Here is a 20,849-nt window from a genome sequence, read left to right on the forward strand (position 1 = left end):
CTCTCAAGTTCCTCTTCTCCATACACCAGGATATAGCCTACTAGGGTCAAGTATGTTAAGCTGAATATTAGGCCTATCTCCTCCCACTGAAAGATGGGTGTGCCTTAATATACTTAGGTCAATGGACTTACTTACACTAGTGTGATTCCTTACGAAACTAAAAGAAAAAAAGACCATGATTTGGGGGATTTTCACAAAATGTAATCCATAGAACGGTCTTTTGGAGGAAGGATTGTTGACATATATTTGACATTTGTATCTTAAAGCTTAATTGAGAAATAATTTATGACATTTTTGCCTTACCCAGGCCTCCTTTAAGACTTTATCATGTTTAATCTCTTGGTGCTACAATGCAAAGGTTGTGTCATATAAAGCTTTACCACTTGCTCTGTAATATGACTAGCATTTTGATTTCAATAACACATTTCTTATATAAATATAGAAAAATATAAAACATGAATATTTTAAATATTTAAAAAATGTGGCTAATTTATCTATATGATGTTTAACATAATATACTCTATGGGCATATAAAAGTTCCAGAGTGGGATCTGCTAGTTTTAGAGTTATGATCCAATTTGTAAGCGTTACCAACAGAGTGAATGTGAAAATGGATTCAAAATGGTCGCCCTCTGCTGGTGATTTGCAGGATGTGAAATGACACAAGCAAAAAGGAGGGCTGTGATACATTGCCTACTCTGCCAATTTCTCAATAGAAAATGGTCCATAACTTTAAATCTAGGACAGATCCTACTCTGGAACTTTGATATACCCGTAGACTATTATTATGTTCAACAATAAATAAATAAAAATGGGCCTAATAAAAAAAGTACATATTTTCTATATTCATGTTTATATATTTCAATAATCATAAATTAATGTAAGAAAATTGTTATTGAAATCAAAATACCACTCATATTACAGAGCAAGCAGTAAAGCTTCATATGACACCAACTTGAGCTTTTTAGCACCTACAGATGAAACATTATAGAGTTTTAAAGGAGGCCTGGGTAACACCAAAATGTCACAAATATTCCAACTTAAATGAATTATGTCAATTATGCATTAAGATACAAATATCAGATATACACTACCGTTTGGGGTCTGTAAAGTTTGGGGTCACTTAGAAATGTCCTTGTTTTCGAAAGAAAAGCAATTTTTTTGCCATTAAAATAACATCTAATTGATCATAAATACAGTGTAGACACTGTTAATGTTGTAAATGGCTATTGTAGCTGGAAACGGCTGATTTTTAATGGAATAAATAGGCATACAAAGGCACATTATCAGCAACCATCAGTCCTGTGTTCCAATGGCACGTTGTGTTTGCTAATCCAAGTTTATCATTTTAAAAGGCTAATTTACCATTAGAAAACCCTTTTGCAATTATGTTAGCACAGCTGAAAACTGTTGTGCTGATTAAAGAAGCAATAAAACTGGCATTCTTGAAACTAGTTGAGTATCTGGAGCATCAGCAATTGTGGGTTCGATTACAGGCTCAAAATGGCTAGAAACAAAGAACGTTCTTCTGAAACTCGTCGGTCTATTCTTGTTCTGAGAAATTAAGGCTATTCCATGCAAGAAATTGCCAAGAAACTGAAGATCTCGTACAACGCTGTGTACTACTCCCTTCACAGAACAGCACAAACTGGCTCTAACCAGAATAGAAAGAAGAGTGGGAGGCCCCGGTGCACAACTGAGCAAGAGGACAAATACATTAGAGTGTCTAGTTTGAGAAACAGATGCCTCACAGGTCCTCAACTGGCAGCTTCATTAAATAGTACCCGCAAAACACCAGTCTCAACGTCAACAGTGAAGAGGCGACTACGGGATGCTGACCTTCTAGGCAGAGTTGCAAAGAAAAAGCCATATCTCAGACTGGCCTTTTAAAATGATAAACTTGGATTAGCAAACACAACGTGCCATTGGAACACAGGACTGATGGTTGCTGATAAATGGGCCTCTGTACGCCTATGTAGATATTCCATTTTTTTTTTTAAATCAGCCGTTTCCAGCTACAATAGCCATTTACAACATTAACAATGTCTACACTGTATTTCTGATCAATTTGATGTTATTTTAAATGGCCAAAAAAATTTGCTTTTCTTTCGAAAACAAGGACATTTCTAAGTGACCCCAAACTTTGAATGGTAGTGTATGTCAACAATCATTCCTCCAAAGGACCCTAATACGGATAGAAATGTGTGAAAATCCCCCCAAAATCACAGTATTGTTCCATTCTAGTTTCATGAGAAATCACTCACTACACCTCAGCACTGCACGCCTCAAAGCTCTTTTCAGACCAACAGGGGATCAGTTACGCCCTTGACTATGTTAAAGGTGCATCTGTCAGGACAAAGCGTAACGTATAGGGCCTCAGTCTACAAAGTTTTGAAACCAGATCGGATCTGCTGAGGCGGACATGGAAGGGATTACGTTTCAAGGCATGATGGTCATCCATGGTGGTAGTAAAGAGAGTTGTTTACCTCTCACTGTCCGTTAGCTTCAAACTCCACTGCTCCTCATGTATAATGAACCACATTGTTGATAACGGCCGATGGCAGGTATTAATTGCGTCACATTCAACGCCTGTAGGGCCAAACAGATGGCGCTCACCTGGCGACGTGAGGGGACCCGTATCAATTAGCCATCTCATAAATGTATTAAAGAAATTCCTTTCCATTAATGACAACTTTCAGACACCACATACCCAGGTGCAGGCTGTGTAACCGTATACTGGATTTGGAGCCGTCAGGTTGGAGTGAAAGGGTTAACAGAGATCGTGTCCCCTCATCAATGTGTTGTAGGACACTGTCAATCAACAACTTAACATTTAAGGCCTACTATGCTATTCTTTATCAAGCCCTTGAGGGAAAAAATATTAAAACAGATTAACACTGTTGATGCAACAAAGATTAATGGGGTGTATAGTGGTAGCTCCTATACCTGTTATAACAAAATTGTTGTTCATTTATATAGTTGTTATAGTAATTTGATGTTTTTATTATTACATAAGAGGAATAAGTGTCAGTCTTACAGTAAACTGGAGTTGTGCACCCCTGATAGATGTAGGATACTCACGGCCGGCCCGCTCATTAGGCAGGATAAGTCGTCCGCCTATGGCTGCAGATTGACAAGGGCGGCATTTTCTGAGCTAAACTGACCAACATGCACCTCCAACAACAACACATAAAACCTCACATAATTCTGCCCCAAAACAACGACAATTTCTCTCAAGCAGCGGCATAAGGGCTTTTTAGGTGAGTGTTGATGCCGCCCTCTAATAAGCAGTGGCCACTTTGTCAAAATATTTTGCTTGTCCATTCCCAGTGCGCCTCTCCAGGGTGCTGTTGGAGAGACGCATCGCTGTGGCACTCCACCAACGTTCTGTCAAAAAATAAATCTAACATAACTGATGTGGCAGATATAGGATATGGAAGAAAGAGTATGTGGCCTTTTCTGTAGCCTACAGGCTGGAGATAATACAATGTATGACAATGTAATGAGACTGACACTTTTTACATTATGCAGGTTTCTTCAATCAAATAGCCTAACCTAAATGGCGCCCAATCAAATAAAGAATGTGCTGTCATGTTAACAAACAACATATCCTAAAAACAGGACAGGTCAAAGTAAAATGAACAATATGGAATGGACAATCACAACTGTTGTCCAGGAGTTTCACCCCATTGTTATGATCAGTGGTTTCAAGTTTGTATGCGTCCATTTTTGACAAGCTGATCCAAGCGAAAAAATAAAATATTTCTGCATTTCCTGCTGTGTAAACGCATTGCAAATAGGCTCACGATAACTCCTGATAAAGTTGGGTAGCTGATATTCAGAGCTTAAATACCCAAATTGATTAGTCACAGGAATCAGGACTAATAAAGCCAACGCAACAGCCTGTTTTCCAAATGGTGGGCCAACCACATGGATGGGCATCAGTGGAGGCTGCTGAGGGGAGGATGGAGCTAATGGAATGGCATCCAACACATGGAAACCATGGAAACCACGTGTTTGATGTATTTGATACCATTCCACTTATGCCGCTCCAGCTATTACTACGAGCCCATCCTCCCCAATTAAGGTGCCACCAGCCTCCTGTGATGGGCATTCATAAAATTCCATTGAGGGCTGACATGTTAGGCTACACCCCAGTAAACGAGCCAACGTCTTTTATATGTTTTTTTTTGGTCCTGTCCAGATGTCTTTTTTTGGTGTATTACAAACTGTAGGCTTACCACATAGATGGGCATTCATAAAATTCAGTTTCAGGCAACACCTCAGTAAGCACAGGCTGACGCCAACGCCTTTTCAACAGCTTTTTTTGGTGCAGTCCGGACCGGCCTTGATTTCCACATCCACTGACATTGGTTTATGGTCCGGACCAAATCTGAACCAATCATAGATGTCTATATTTGGTTAAGATTTTGTCCGGTCTGGACCAGCCTTGATTTGGCCCAAACATAGACATCTAAACTAAGCAAAAAAAGAAATGTCCTCTCACTGTCAACTGCGTTTACTTTCAGCAAACTTAACATGTGTAAATATTTGTATGAACATAAAAAGATTCAACAACTGAGACATAAACTGAACAAGTTCCACAGACAACAGAAATTGAATAATGTGTCCCTGAACAAAGTTGGGGTCAAAATCAAAAGTAACAGTCAGTATCTGGTGTGGCCACCAGCTGCATTAAGTACTGCAGTGCATCTCCTCCTCATGGAGTGCACCATATTTGCCAGGTCTTGCTGTGAGATGTTACCCCACTCTTCCACCAAGGCACCTGCAAGTTCCCAGACATTTCTGGAGGGAATGGCCCTAGCCCTCACCCTCCGATCCAACAGGTCCCAGATGTGCTCAATGGGATTGAGATCCGGGCTCTTCGCTGGCCATGGCAGAACACTGACATTCCAGTATGGCTGGTGGCATTGTCATGCTGGAGGGTCATGTCAGGATGAGCCTGCAGGAAGGGTACCACATGAGGGAGGAGGATGTCTTCCCTGTAACGCATAGCGTTGAGATGGCCTGCAATGACAACAAGCTCAGTCCGATGATGCTGTGACACACTGCCCCAGACCATGACGGACCCTCCACCTGCAAATCGATCCCGCTCCAGTGTACAGGCCTCGGTGTAACGCTCATTCCTTCGACGATAAACACGAATCCGACCATCACCCCTGGTGAGACAAAACCGCGACTCGTCAGTGAAGTGCACTTTTTGCCAGTCCTGTCTGGTCCAGCGACGGTGGGTTTGTGCCCATAGGCGACGTTGTTACCGGTGATGTCTGGTGAGGACCTGCCTTACAACAGGCCTACAAGCCCTCAGTCCAGCCTCTCTCTGCCTATTGCGGACAGTCTGAGCACTGATGGAGGGATTGTGTGTTCCTGGTGTAACTCGGGCAGTTGTTGTTGCCATCCTGTACCTGTCCCGTAGGTGTAATGTTCGGATGTACCGATCCTGTGCAGGTGTTGTTACACGTGGTATGCCACTGCGAGGACGATCAGCTGTCCGTCCTGTCTCCCTGTAGTGCTGTCTTAGGCATCTCACAGTACGGACATTTCAATGTATTGCCCTGGCCACATCTGCAGTCCTCATGCCTCCTTGCAGTATGCCTAAGGCACGTTCACACAGATGAGCAGGGACCCTGGGCATCTTTCTTTTGGTGTTTTTCAGAGTCAGTAGAAAGGCCTCTTTAGTGCCCTAAGTTTTCATAACTGTGACCTTAATTGCCTTCCGTCTGTAAGCTGTTAGTGTCTTAACGACCGTTCCACAGGTGCATGTTCATTAATTGTTTATGGTTAATTGAACAAGCATGGGAAACAGTGTTTAAACCCTTTACAATGAAGATTTGTGAAGTTATTTGGATTTTCACAAATTATCTTTGAAAGACAGGGTCCTGAAAAAGGGACGTTTCTTTTTTTGCTGAGTTTATAAATTAAGTATTTTCAACTTCCATTCAGAACCAGAAATGAGCATGATTTCAACATCCGGAAAATACATATTTTCAACGTCCGGAAAATACGTATTTTCAACATCCGGAAAATATGTATTTAAAACGTAGGGGAAAATACGTCTTTTCACCTTTCATTCAGAACCTAAATAGAACCTAAATTCAACATCTGGAAAATCAATGTAATTTTGCTTACTGGGACTATACTAGTTTTGCGGGGCCACATTTTTTAGTCTTGACTAGGGCAGTGGAATGGCAAGGTCAGGCCCTGAGGCTACTGAACTCCCTAACTTCAGCATAGAAACAATGTTGACTATCTATCTATAGCCTACATTTTGTCAATAAATATGAATCAATGAAACAAGGACATACCTCTTTCCATTTGAGCTGCCTGATGCTGAGCTTCAGTGCCTCCAAAGAGGTTTTGGCTTTTAACGTGTCCACGGTGACTGGCTTCCTCCTCTTTGCAACTTTGTTTGCATCCTCTTTGTTGTGTGGGCTTACTTTGATGTCTTTTGGCGGTTGGATGGGAACAGTGTTACCATTCGCTTCAGTCTTCCCCTGCAGAATCTTCCCAGTCCCTTTGATTTGAAGCATCTGCCGGTCATTGTCTATTCGATTCATGGGTTTCCCCGAATTGGCATTGGAAGCTACTATAGTCCCTTGCAGTGCTGGGTCTGACTCCTGCTTTGCGCAGGTGTTCTTTTCATCTTTGCCTAGTTTGCTCCTACTTTTACTCCGATTCCTGCAAGTGACAGAGGTCTTGGATGTTTCCCTTTGGGCTACGGGAGTACCACTAGCCGGGATTGGGGAGACAGATGCGGGCGGGGATGCCACCGGCACCTCATCCTCGATAATATCTGCCTCCTCCTTCTCCACAACCTCGCCTGATGATTTCATTTGTTCGAGTTGAACCTTCACTTTTACATAATGATCACTCATTATACGAATCAATACCACAAGGCAGGGCTCGGCAATAACGCACAGCCCGAAAATAATGTGACAGCCAGTTATAAGAATTTTGCATAGCTATCCAGTCACACGCTAGCTACAATGTAACCACTCGTGGACCAGCTTGCCTAACGTTACAACGGTGCCGACAGTTCAGCTAGACGATTCAGTGGAACGGCCCATGGACGAAGCCCATGTCAGCTGTCATCATTACCAGTTAGCTAGCTACTAGTAGGCTTTAAACTAGGCTATTGTATGTGATAGGCTATTGTATGTGAGGTTTGGCCAAAATCTTCCCACAAGATATAGCCAACGTTAGCTAGCTAGACACTTTGTTTCATCCCCGGAAAGCAAATGTTATCATTATTCAATCACTGTGGCTGAGTACAGTGAAGTCCAGGGCTAGCAGGCTAACTAACACCGGTTGACATTGCTGGCTTGACAGCCTCCCACTGCTAGCTAGCACCTATAGCGAAGAACAATAAATAAATTGTATTTTGTGTCATCCATAGAATAGAATTTCGCTATTTAATCTACAGATTGTATCGCGTTACCTTTTAAACGCATAGCTAGCAAGTGAATATCGTCAGATCAGCGGCCAACGTCATCGGGACAAGACTGTCGTGCAGCAGATGTGCCCCCACCTAGCTATCACTGTGCCCCGGTCCGTGGAAGAGTCATTTTGACAAGAATTCTGCAAGGCCGGCAGCACAGATGATGACGTCACTTTGTATGGTAAAGAGGCCTTTTCAAAATAAAAGCTCGCATTTCAAAACATTGCAAATGTGAATAACTCTTTCAAAATATATTACATTTTAACCAATGTCCATTTGTATTGTGCTTATAAGCATAATGAATTTATGGAAACAATACAAAAATATATATGCTTCCCACAAAAAAATAACCACTATCGAACAATACAATGTTCAGACTGGTATGTTCACAATATTGGTCTGTAGAGAAAAAACTATTCTATGTGCTAAGGGAAAAGTTGGGTTGGGTATACTCAGTAGGGTCTGTAGAATCTATATATGGTATTTCTTGGGGGACTGTGTTCTAAATACCCAACAGCACTTTCTATTCCACCCACTACATTCACTGCAATGCAATACACTATAGGCATATAAATTACATATTGGCTTATAGAGAAACAAATATTGTAAGTGCCTAAATAAAAGTGGGGTTGGGATTACTCAGCAGGGTCTGTAGAATATATATACGGTGTTATATCTTGGGGGACTGTGGTATAAATACCCAACAGCACTTTCTAATGCACCCAATACATTCACTACAATGCAATACACTATAGGCCTAAAAATTGCATAGTAGGAAGTGCTGCTGGGAATTTAGACCACAGTCCCCCCAAAAATAACACCATATATAGATTCTACAGACCCTACAGAGTATTCCCAATCCCACTTTTACCTCGGCATGTAGAATAGTTTTTTTCTCTATAAGCCAATATGTAATTTAAAGGCCTACAAACGAAGAAAAAAGGGTTATTCGATTGTCCTCATAAGAGATCCCTTTTTGGTTCCAGGTAGAACCCTCTGTGGAAAGGGTTTTAGATGGACCCAAAAGGGTTCTACCTGGAACCAAAAAGGGTTCTACCTGGGGACAGCTGAAGAACCCTTTTAGGTTCTAGATAGCACCTTTTTTCTAAGAGTGTTGTGTAGGCCTATTGCATTGCAAGGGAATGGAGTGGGTGGAGTAGAAAGTGCTGCTGGGTATTTAGACCTCAGTCCCCCAAGAAATAACACCATATATAGATTCTACAGACACAGAGTATTCCCAACCTCACTTTTATGTCGGCACATAGAATAGATTTTTCTATATGAGCCAATATGTAATTTATATACAGTGTATTGCATTGCAGTGAATGGAGAAAATAAATCAGCACTCTGTTTTAAACTCATTGGTCAGTACAAGAGACCAATTTAAAATTTTGCAGACTCTATTGAGTAATTCCAAATACATATACACTACATGACCCAAAGCATGTGGACACCTGCTCGTCGAACATCTCATTCCAAAATCATGGGCATTAATATGGAGTTGGTCCCCCCCCCTCTTCTGGGAAGGCTTTCCACTAGATGTTGGAACATTACTGCAGGGACTATCTTCCATTTAGCCACAAGAGTGAGGTCAGGCACTGATGTTGGGCAATTAGGCCTGGCTCGCAGTTGGCGTTCCAATTCATCCCAAAGGTGTTCAATGTGGTTGAGGTCAGGGCTCTGTGTAGGCCAGTCAAGTTCTTTCACACCGATCTCGACAAACCATTTCTGTATGGACCTCGCTTTGCGCACGGGGGCATTTTCATGCTGAAACAGGAAAGGGCCTTCCCCAAACTGTTGCCACAAAATTGGATGCACAGAATCGTCTAGAATGTCATTGTATGCTGTAGCATTAACATTTCCCATCACTGCAACTAAGGGGCCTAGCCTGAATCATGAAAAACAGCCCCAGACCATTACTCCGCCGCCATCAAACTTTACAGTTGGCACTATGCATTGGGGCAGGTAGCGTTCTCCTGGCATCCGCCAAACCCAGATTTGTCCTTCAGACTGCCAGATGGTGAAGCGTGGTTCATCACTCGAGAGAATGTGTTTCCACTGCTCCAGAGTCCAATGGCGGTGAGCTATACACCACTCCAGCCAACGCTTGGCATTGCGCATGGTGATCTTAGGCTTGTGTGCGGCTGCTCGATCATGGAAACTTTAATGAAGATGCAGGGAGTCAGGAAGCAGGTGCAGTCGGTGAGTTTAATAGGAACGAACATAGAGTGAATACAAAAACAGGAGAAGCGTCTGAACATGAAAACAGAAACAATACTACCTAATGGGTGACAACAACATAGTGCTAGATAAAGGGGGAATAATCAGGGAAGTGATGGAGTCCAGGTGTGCCTAATGATGAGGCGCAGGTGTGCATAATGAAGGTTGCCAGGTGTGCATAATGCTGGGTTGCCAGGACCGGTGGTTAGCAGACCAGCGACGTTGAGCGCCGGAGGGAGGGAGCGGGAGTAGGCTGGTACCCCAGGACACACTGGAAGGGAGACAACCCGGTGGAGGAGTGACGAAGTGAGTTCTGGGCGTACTCTGCCCAGGGAAGAAACCAGGCCCACTCCCTGTTCCGGTCCTTAGTAACTCCTCAGGAACCTCCCAAGCTCCTGGTTGGTCCTCTCCACTTGCCCGTGGACTGAGGCCAGTACCCGGATGTGAGGCTGACCGTGACCCCCAGCTTCTCGATGAAGGCTCTCCATACTCGCTACGTGAACTGGGGACCACGGTCGGAGACGATGTCCTCCGGAAGGCCATAGTGCCGGAAGACCTGCTGGAACAGTACCTCAGCGACCTGAAGAGTGGTAGGGAGACAAGAGAGATGGATAAAACGGTAGGATTTTGAGAACCTGTCCACAACAACCATAACAGTGGTGAAACGATCAGACAAGGGAAGATCAGTAACAAAATATATAGATAGTTGGGACAAAGGCCACTGAGGCATGGGAAGGAGTTACCCTGCTGGAGCGTGCCGGGGAGCCTTGGTTTGAGCACATACGGAGCAGGAGTTGACATAGCGGGCGACGTCAAGGGCCTGGTCAACAAAATTCCCTGCGGCACCGGAATCCACTAGAGCTGTTGAAACACCACAAGGGACAGCCGGCTAGTGAAATCAGTACTAAAAAGGGTTTGGTGGAGAGTGATGATGGAATACTCAGGAGATGGATGATCACAGGGCCGTCCCTCTGCTCTAGTGGATCCCGGATTGGGACATAGCGGACACCGTTGAAGCTGGTGCCCCTCCTGACCACAATAGGGACAGAGCCCCAGCTGTCTCCGACGGCGTCGCTCAGCCGAGGGGAGGCATGTGGCCCCTAACTCCATGGGTTCAGGCTCTGACTCAGATCGGTCAACGAAGGAGGGAGAGAGGCTATGGGAGTGCCAACGCTCCTTGAGGAAGATCTACACGTTGAAGAACGTGGAGGACCTCATCCATAGCCATCCCCAGTTGTGCCAGCTGATCGTGGGGTTGGAGAAGTAGGTTTCCCTGTTCGCCGACCATCTGGGAGATGTCTCAGTTGGCTGCTGCTTCCATTCTGTGAGGTAGTATTCTGTAACGAAGACGCAGAGAGTTAGGAAGCAGGTGCAGTCGGTGAGTTTAATAGGAACGAACAACGAGCGAATACAAAAACAGGAGTAGCATCTGAACATGAAAACAGAAACAATACTACCTAATGGGTGGCAACAACGGAGTGCTAGATAAAGGGGGAGTAATCAGGGAAATTATGAAGTCCAGGTGTGCCTAATGAGGCACAGGTGTGCGTAATGAAGGTTGCCAGGTGTGCGTAATGCTGGGTTGCCAGGACCAGTGGTTAGCAGACCGGCGACGTCGAACGCCGGAGGGAGGGAGCAAGAGTAGACGTGACAGAAACCCATTTAATGAAGCTCCCGACGAACAGTTCTTGTGCTGATGTTGTTTCCAGAGGCAGCTTGGAACTCGGTAGTGATTGCTGTAACCAAGGACAGACACGATTCAGCACTCGGTGGTCCTGTTCTGTGAGCTTGTGTGGCCTACCACTTTGCAGATGAGCAGTTGTTGCTCCTAGACGTTTCCACTTCACAATAACAGCACTTACAGTTGACTGAGGCAGCTCTAGCAGGGCAGAAATTTGACTAACTGACTTGTTGGAAAGGTGGCATCCTATGATGGTGAGCTCTTCAGTAAGGCCCTTCTACTGCCAATGTTAGTCTATGGCGATTGCATGGCTGTGTGCTTGATTTTATACACTTGTCAGCAACAGGTGTGGCTGAAATAGCCAAATCCACTTATTTGAATGGGTGTCCACATACTTTTGTATATATAGTGTATTTGTATTTTATTAAAAGTGTATTTCTTTAAATATAGCCTACAGAATAGCTTTTAACATACCAGTATTGGTGTGTAAACCTTCTAAATAAATGCTGTTATAAATAACACAATATAAAAAATAAAAGTACATCAAATTATCCATAAATATTTTCAATGGTGGTTGCAATGCTGTGAAAGACAGTTGTACTGCAAAAGAGTGCAAAAAAAAAATATCGACATTCCCAAAGTTTAGCATGTCTTTGCAGGGGACTCTTATTTTTTTAAACGCGGGATCGTGCCGCCAGCATAATATCCCACTGCTAGGAGAACGGTAATGTAATTTTGCTGTACCGTGGACAGCACCTGTGTTTTGATCCCCTTGACAACGCAACTGACGGAAGACTTCGATGGACAAAACAGTGGACAAACTGGCAGTGCTGTAGTTCTTTATATCTCCAACAGAGGACGTGCTTGCTCTATTTTAGGTAAGCTTATCTACTCCTACTCCGATTTTTTGTTGTAGTCAAATATGTTGCCAATATTGAATTTCTAACAACACTCGGCAGGTGAGGTGAAGTATTAGTGGTTGTGAAGGTTGCACAAGTACCTGTATTGTGCCCACCCTTACGAAAAAAGAGTGCAGTATAACTGCAGTATGCAGCAAATACTGCGTCCAAAATATATATTTTTTTTACTGCAGTAATTTTGCAGTGTAACTGCAGTTAGAGTGCAGTATAACTGCAGTTCACTGCAGTTATTCTGGATGAAAAACTGGAGCCTTTTTCATATATTTTCATTGCTTGCCTTTGGCAGCAACTTAGGCTTCTAGGGGGTAACTAGTCCCCCCTAAGAACAATGTCTAATTGCTGACACAAAAAAGCTTGGAGAAAAAAAATGGTATGTGGATGAAGGTCATGCTTAGGCGAATAAACTATAAAGGGAAATATATGGCTACAGCTTACACTTTTTTTTCATGAAATATTGTTTTTAGAAAAGTGTAGAAGATTATAATATAATATAATATGCCATTTAGCAGACGCTTTTATCCAAAGCGACTTACAGTCATGCGTGCATACATTTTTGTGTATGGGTGGTCCCGGGGATCGAACCCGGGGATCGAACCCACTACCTTGGCGTTACAAGCGCCGTGCTCTACCAGTTGAGCTACAGAGGACCACCATTATGGCATAGGGTTTCACACAAGTGTGTTAGAATCCATTTAATCCGTTTTATTTAGAAATTCTTTAGTAAATAATACTTAAAAGCTAAGTCTAGTTGTCTTATTTTAATTATTTAAATAAAAGATGGGGGTTAAATGGTGTTGCACATATCACCATTAATATTCGCACTATGAGAAGATTTGATGTAAAGTCCCTCTTTTTAACTCACCTGCACATACATTTTCTTTGATTTTTCTTTGTCATTCCTTTTGCATACAATCCATTATGTACAATTGCACTAAATGGGTCAATATCACCATAAGGTGCCTTTGAGACTTCCCCATTTCCCCCCAAAAAAGCTGAGATTTTCCATTGAACTTCATATTCATTGTATTAAGTATATGTTATGCTGTTAGAAATGCATATTGGTCAAGCTCCCACACTTTTTATAAATTAACTGCAAGCAGACAATTTACATGCAAACAGCAAAATATGTCCACCCTGTCATGGACAATTTCAAAGCAGAATAAATACATTGTAATTACATAGTGATTATAAAACGTACATTTTCAGAAAACTATTTAGTCACTTTCTCAACAATATATTTTAGTTTATGGGAAAAGTATTTGGATAATAATGAAATTATGGCAAACTATTTGTTTCTCTATAAAATCTGCGAGAGTTGCACTTTCTTTTCTAAATAAAATCGAACAAAAAAGATATCTGGTCAAACTTTCAAACAATACTATTTGGCCCTCATTTGTTCATAAAGGAATCACACAAAAGATTTTGCTAACTTGTGAAAATAATTTGTTTATTTTCATAGAACATGAAAATAACAGGGTGGACAGTGACATGACAGGGTGGACCCTGGGCATGACAGAGTGGACACGTTGTGAAATGTCATTGAATGGCCTCATAAATGCAAGGAACAATGCAAGAAAATTATGTAAAAAATGCCTTTTCCCATGTAGGGGGAAATTACAAGTTGAACAGACTGTTTTTGATCCACTCTACCTGCATGCAGCCACTGAATAAAGATGCCCAAAATGAGACATTATTGTGGCCTTCTAGCGTTAAACTCTGTACATCATTCTGCACAGTGAAAGTCAAACATTCAACTGTAGAACAAGAAGAAAACATTTTTTTAAGTGGAGAACAGTTGATTTGAAAAAACAGAATATTACAGAAAGATCACTTGGACGCATCTCCAAACAGTCTCTCCCTTTCTGCAGAGACATGGCTCAGTTCTGCAGTTGCTGTTCCACATACTTCCATGCAGACACTTCAATCTGTACAGAGCGCTTGTTCAGAGCCTGTGGTTCTGGTATTAGGCAAAGTACCTGCCAGGCATGGTACCAACAGATGTCGTCCCGAAGACTTGGCCATTTGAACTTGTTTATGCCATGGCGTTGCATACACTTAACTTTCACACTGTGCCCTTCTGCATCCATGATGATACCTGGGTATGCTTCATTGTCATAATTAACGACGCACCACTCTCCAATGTGCTTTACCTCAATCATTTCTGGTCTCCTAGGATTATCTGGTGTCTTTCCACATGCTGGGGACTCGTCAGATGAAACAGGAACATTAGCTAGAGTGACCTCTTGAAGGTTAAAGCAGGGGCAGTCCAAAACACCTTCCTCCCTTTTACACAGACATGAAATGTCTCTGTATTTCATTTGGCCGGGTGTCAGACTGATAGCTTGGTGGATTCTCATAGTGCCTTTTATGGCACTGGCCCTGTTTCTGGCTCTGGCTTGACTTTTTGCCTCTCTCCATTTCTTTCTTTTTGCCCTCTTCTCTCTCTCACTGAGCTCATTGACACCCTTCTTCTTTCCAGTCTCTCTGTCTTTTTTCCATTTGACCCTTTCTTTCTCAAGGTACTTTCTTCTTCTGTCTGGGTCAGCATCACGACGTTCCCGATATATCTCCTTGCTATCTCAGCTCCTTTTGATCTCATTCCTTGAAAAAGACGATTCAAAATGTTCCCTTACACACTTTAATTGGCAGTCCCGGTAAACTAGGCTTGCATTATCAAACTAGGTTTGCTGATACCGATATCGGCAAAAAAATTGTCCATATTGTCCATTCTTACTACGTATAGCATGTACTGTTATAAAATGTGTGTAATAGCTGTTGTAATATGTGTAACATTATCAGTATGTGGCCTAAGCTATGCACATGTCCTTCCTGTCATGAACCATGTCCACCCTGTCATGGAAGGCTTGCTGACAGGGTGGACAATGACAGGGTGGACATTTTTGGCTAATGTTAGCATTTAATGAGCACATGGTGGACCTTCACTTAGCAACATACTACAGTTAGCAAGCTGACTGTGTACTGTTTTACAAATATATTTCAAAGTTCTGATAGGTTTTTCTATCAATTGATATTTCACTATGACAGAGTGGACATGTTAAGCTTGACAACATCCAACTACACACATAATATGATGAAAATTATGAAACATAAGTGTAAATACTTACTCTGCAACTAGACACTGCTTCAGCCTTCATTGAAGAAAGACAAAATGCTCGTAGTGATGTCACTGAAAACATCAGTGGGTTTCTTAAAGGGGCAGTTACCCCATAATGACAGGGTGGACAGCAATTTCAGGGACACATGCAAAATGTTCAATATGATTATGAAAATACAATATACATGATCAAAATTACTTGTTTTATCAAATAACTTATTGTGGACAGTAAAACCATGTAAAAAAAAAATGGATTTAGTATCATTTAACCACTTATTACACACACTGTAGTTAGCAGAGCAGTGTGTGGGACATGCCAAAATCACGTACATCCAATGAAATTTTTTTTATAAAATGAAGGAAACACTTTTTTAGAGACTTATCATTCTACTGATATGTGTGCAAATGTTTGGCCACTTATAATAAGACCTCAGACTTTCATTATTCTGCTCCATTTTCATGATGACTGAGTGAGTCTGATGAGGACACCAAAGGCACCTCATAGTGATATTGACTCAAATATTATTTGAATAATGCAAGATTTTAAATCCCAGCAGTCTTTAAAATGACATTCAGGAGCAAACGGTTTTAAAAGGCTATAAAGTCACATTAACTGTAAAGCTCTCAGTCACTAGTGGAAACATTTACAACTGCAATTAAGTTATGTTATATTTTTAATGCATAACCTCAGACGATCTGGTAGTAAGGTTGCTAGCTAGCACTCCTAGCAGCTTATGCTAACTAGCTAGCTGGCTAGCAACTGGGCTATTCATTGTCTAAATGACAGGTAGAAACACATTCTTAACCATAAAGGGGTAACTAGCCCCCAGGGTTTGCCCCCAACACACTCATCCAACATAGTACTACTTTACTCAAATATTATCTACATTTTTCTCTCTAAACAAGTGGATTATTTATCTTAAGGCTTTCCTACTTGTATATTTAATATAAAAATAAATTATATATCTATCTTTATTGTAATATATCTACAACTTTTTCAAAATGTCTACAAATTTGATCAACTTACCACAAAATCGTTTTGTTGAAATATCTCCAAAAGTTGTGATGACACAGAGGACATTTTTTGTTGAGCAGTGGCAGCCAGTGAAAGTGTTGGGGTAATAATTTGGTGACATCTTGTGGTCTTAATGTGAACTACATTAGCCTACTTAACAGAAACTTTATCCCACTTTTTAAACAAGTATATTAGGGTAGTCTACTGCGTTTTTAGATCGTTATTCTGTATTTTTATGGAATCTATTTCGGCATTAGAAAGAGAACCAGGCTATGCACGTCATCTGTATGATGGTGGTTAAACCTGTCATTGCAGACGGAACGGTTTGAATAAGGAAAAGGAGAGAAAAACGAAAGTTGTTCCAGTTGTTGCGTTTTTCAAGTTGTTTTATGGTCCACATCCCTCTGCAACAATGGAAATAGAGAGTATGGTAGCGAACTCATCAGAGCCGGGGAAGGGAAGAAAGACACCTTTATAAGAAAAACTACTACTGTTTCTTCCACTACCATACAGAAGCAAGCAAGTAAGCATACACATTTTCTTCAGGACATTTACCTTTTCTAATTGTCACTTGTCAACATGTCGGTCTTTATGTATTCGTTTTATTTAACCAGGGAAGTCAGTAATGATGCGTCTTACAGTTAGTTGTGCAGTATATTAGTTGAAGAAGTTTAGAAAAACATAGCCTATTTACACCTAACTCAAGCAGTACTGTGTTCAGAGCTCAACGTTATTCCAGTTTGTGTTGCCCTCTGTTACAGTGCTGTGGTGCCACAGATGAGTAGGGGGGTTACAGTAGGCTACAGGGGTTGCCCTGCTTTGGGGGAGATTGCAGTGCACCCTTGGAATTCTTAACCTGATATACATTCTTATGAATGTCCCATATTATGTACAGTGAGCTCCAAAAGTATTGGGACAGTGACATATTTTTTGTTGTTTTGGCTCTGTACTCCCACACTTTGGATTTGAAATGACACAATGACTCTGAGGTTAAAGTGCAGAATGTCAGCTTTAATTTGAGGGTATTTTCATACATATCGGGTGAACCGTTTAGAAATGACAGCACTTTTTCTACATAGTCCCCCCATTTTAGGGGACCAAAAGTATTGGGACAGTGACATATTTTTTGTTGTTTTGGCTCTGTACTCCCGCACTTTGGATTTGAAATGATACAATGACTCTGAGGTTAAAGTGTAGAATGTCAGCTTTAATTTGAGGGTATTTTCATACATATCGGGTGAACCGTTTAGAAATGACAGCACTTTTTCTACATAGTCCCCCCATTTTAGGGGACCAAAAGTATTGGGACAAATTCACTTATGTGTACTAAAGTGATACAAAGTTAAGCATTTGGTCCCATATTCATAGCACGCAGTGATTACATCAAGGTTGTGAGTACAAATTTGTTAGATGCATTTTCTGTTTGTTTTGGTTGTGTTTCAGATTATTTTGTGCCCAATAGAAAGGAATGGTAAATAATTTATTGTGTCATTTTGGTGTCACTTTTATTGTAAATAAGAATATAATATGTTTCACTTCTATAATAATGTGGATGCTACCACATGATAATGGATAATCCTGAATGAATCGTGAATAATGATGAATGAGAAAGGTACAGACGCACATTGTATCAAGTGCTGGGGTACAGAGCCAAAACAACAAGAAATCTGCAACTGTCCTAATACCTTTTGGAGCTCACTGTAGAATTTGATTGCAGCTATTGCAGAATGACAAGTGCCACAAAGGACCTCTACCATATGTGTGCAATCCATTCCCTTACCTAACCCAACTGTTAATTTACAGTGATGTCAGAGTGAGTGATTGGGAGTATGGGTCCCAGAGAATGTTATTCCCTTCTGAGGAACAATGTATGTGGTGAAGGAATGAGGAAAGGATGTATGATAAAATAAGACTGATTGATACTCTCTTAGAATTAACTTGCAGGGATTTTCTACAGTACTACTTCCTCAACTTTCCTTCCTCGCAAACACACACACACAGACGCACACACACACAGACACACACACAATGAAATAGGCATATAAAAGCCTGTTCTAATACTTAAGAAATGCATCTTTCCTTCCTCCATTCGTTGAAGTATTCACTGATCTGACATAACTGGATTGAAAGCTTAAGTGATACTTATAGCCTGCGTTCACCATATTATTAAGGTCAGTTTAGCAATTATATTAATGAGGGTTAAGGGGAGAAAAGAGGATGCACTTCAAAAGGCATTCATCACATTCTTTAGAAGCAGAATGTAATGAATGCACATTCAGTCATTGTTAAACCACAATCTCTCATAAAAGCAGGTAGAATACAGATGTTTCTATTAATAAATTACCTGTCTGTGGGTCATAGGTGAAACATAGCTGTATGGCATACAGTGGGGTCCAGAATTATTGGATCCCTTGATAGAGATGAGCAAAAAAGACAAAATAAATAAATAATACAAATACTTAGCTATATTGAATGTACATTTTCTTATTTTATATTATTTTATACTAATACTAATACTAATAATACTAATAATACTAATAAGAGATTTTGTTTAAAGGCCCAGTTCAGTCACAAACGTGATTTACTGTGTTTTATATATATATATATTTTTTCACACTATGAGGTTGGAATAATACTGTGAAATTGTGAAAATGCTGATAGTGCCCTTTTAGTGTAAAAGCTATTTGAAAACACTGTTTGAAATTTCAGCCTGTTTTGGTGGGACAGAATTTTGGCCTGCCTGGGGGACATCACTAGGCGGTTAATTAGTTAATAAGAAGGTTATTGCTGTCAATAACAGCAAATTTCTGTTTTCGTTTCCCAACTCAACCACTCCCAGACAGTCCTAGCAAAATTCTTGCTTGAGAAATTGCTCTTTGCTAGGAAGCTATTTTTGTTTATTTTTGACCATTTTAATTTAAAACAATTACAGTAAGGTACTCAATTGTTATCCAGAAATGATTTGACATTGAGATAAAAACGGCTGCATTGGACCTTTAACAAGTAATTTAAAAAAGATAGGGGATACAATCATTTTGACCCGTTTCCATACTCCAGCACCCTCCCCTTGTGAGACACAAAGCATTTTTCTAAAATGTTTTATGAGATTGGAGAACCCATTGGGAGGGGTCTTAGACCATTCCTCCATACCACGTGTCAAACTCATTCCACGGAGGGCCGAGTGTCTGCGGGTTTTCGCTCTTCCCTTGTACTTGATTGATGAATTAAGGTCACTGATTAGTAAGGAACTCCTCCCCTCACCTTGTTGTCTTAGTCTTAATTGAAAGGAAAACCCAAAAACCAGCAGACACCAGGCCCTCCATGGAATGAGTTTGACACCCCTGCTCCATACAGAATCTTTCCAGATCCTTGATATCCTTCGTCTGCGCTTATGGACTGCCCTCTTTAATTCAAACCACAGGTTTTCAATGGGATTCAAGTCCAGAGCCTGAGATGGCAATTTGATTTTTGTCAAGATTTTTTTGGTCAATTAACCATTTCTTTGTGGATTTTGATGTGTGCTTGGGTTTATTGTCTTGCTGGAAGATCCACTTGCAGCCAAGTTTCAGCCTCCTGACAGAGGCAACCAGATTTTTGGCTAAAATGTCCTGGTAAAGTTTATGACGCTGTTGACCTTAACAAGGGCCCAGGACCAGTGAAAGCAAAATAGTCCCACAACATCAAAGTCCACCACCATATTTTACAGTAGGGATAAGGTATTTTCTGCTTCATTTGCATAAAATATTTTTACAAAAATGTAATACAAAAAAGTATTATATTTGTGTCTACATTCAACTGGTAAAAGCTGATTGTGATATGATTAGGGGGGTGGGGGGATTACTCTATCAGGGTGTGCTTCCTGGCCAGGGTGTGCTTCCTGGCCTGAGTGGCGCAGTGGTCTAAGGCACTGCATCGCAGTGCTAACTGTGCCACTAGAGATCCTGGTTCGAATCCAGGCTCTGTCGCAGCCGGCCGCGACCGGGAGACTCATGGGCGGCGCACAATTGGCCCAGCGTCGTCCAGGGTAGGGGGGGGAATGGCCGGCAGGGATGTAGCTCAGTTGATAGAGCATGGCGTTTGCAACGCCAGGGTTGTGGGTTCGATTCCCATGGGGGGCCAGTATTAAAAAATAAATGGATTCACTAACTGTAAGTCACTCTGGATAAGAGCGTCTGCTAAATGACTAAAATGTAAATGTAAAGTCTAAATGTTGGAGTTGAGGCTTTTTTTTTTTAAGTTTAAGTAGGAAATTGCATGCATTTTGACCATTACAGAGTAGATGCCCCAAATCTCATGTAGTTTTTAACCCTTTTTGTCCCCAATTTTGTGATATCCAATTGGTAGTTACAGTCTAGTCCCATCGCTGCAACTCCCGTGCGGACTTGGGAGAAGCGAAGGTCAAGAGCCAAGCGTCCTCCAAAACACGACCCAGCCAAGCC

The 20,849-nt window shown here is 41.4% G+C and overlaps 1 protein-coding gene across 1 annotated transcript in view; it reads right to left on the reverse strand.

The window, feature by feature from the left end:
- LOC121541500 (tubulin polyglutamylase TTLL11) overlaps positions 1-7,586 on the reverse strand; it is a 47,772-nt gene extending 40,186 nt beyond the window's left edge. The window contains exon 1 of the mRNA XM_041850562.1: positions 6,327-7,586. Within this exon, the coding sequence (XP_041706496.1) occupies positions 6,327-6,896 (570 nt within the window). The 5' untranslated portion in view covers positions 6,897-7,586. The remainder of the gene's footprint in view (positions 1-6,326) is intronic.
- Positions 7,587-20,849: the final 13,263 nt, after the last annotated feature.

The sequence above is a fragment of the Coregonus clupeaformis genome, chromosome 27, assembly GCF_020615455.1.
Source record: "Coregonus clupeaformis isolate EN_2021a chromosome 27, ASM2061545v1, whole genome shotgun sequence".
NCBI lineage: Eukaryota > Metazoa > Chordata > Actinopteri > Salmoniformes > Salmonidae > Coregonus > Coregonus clupeaformis.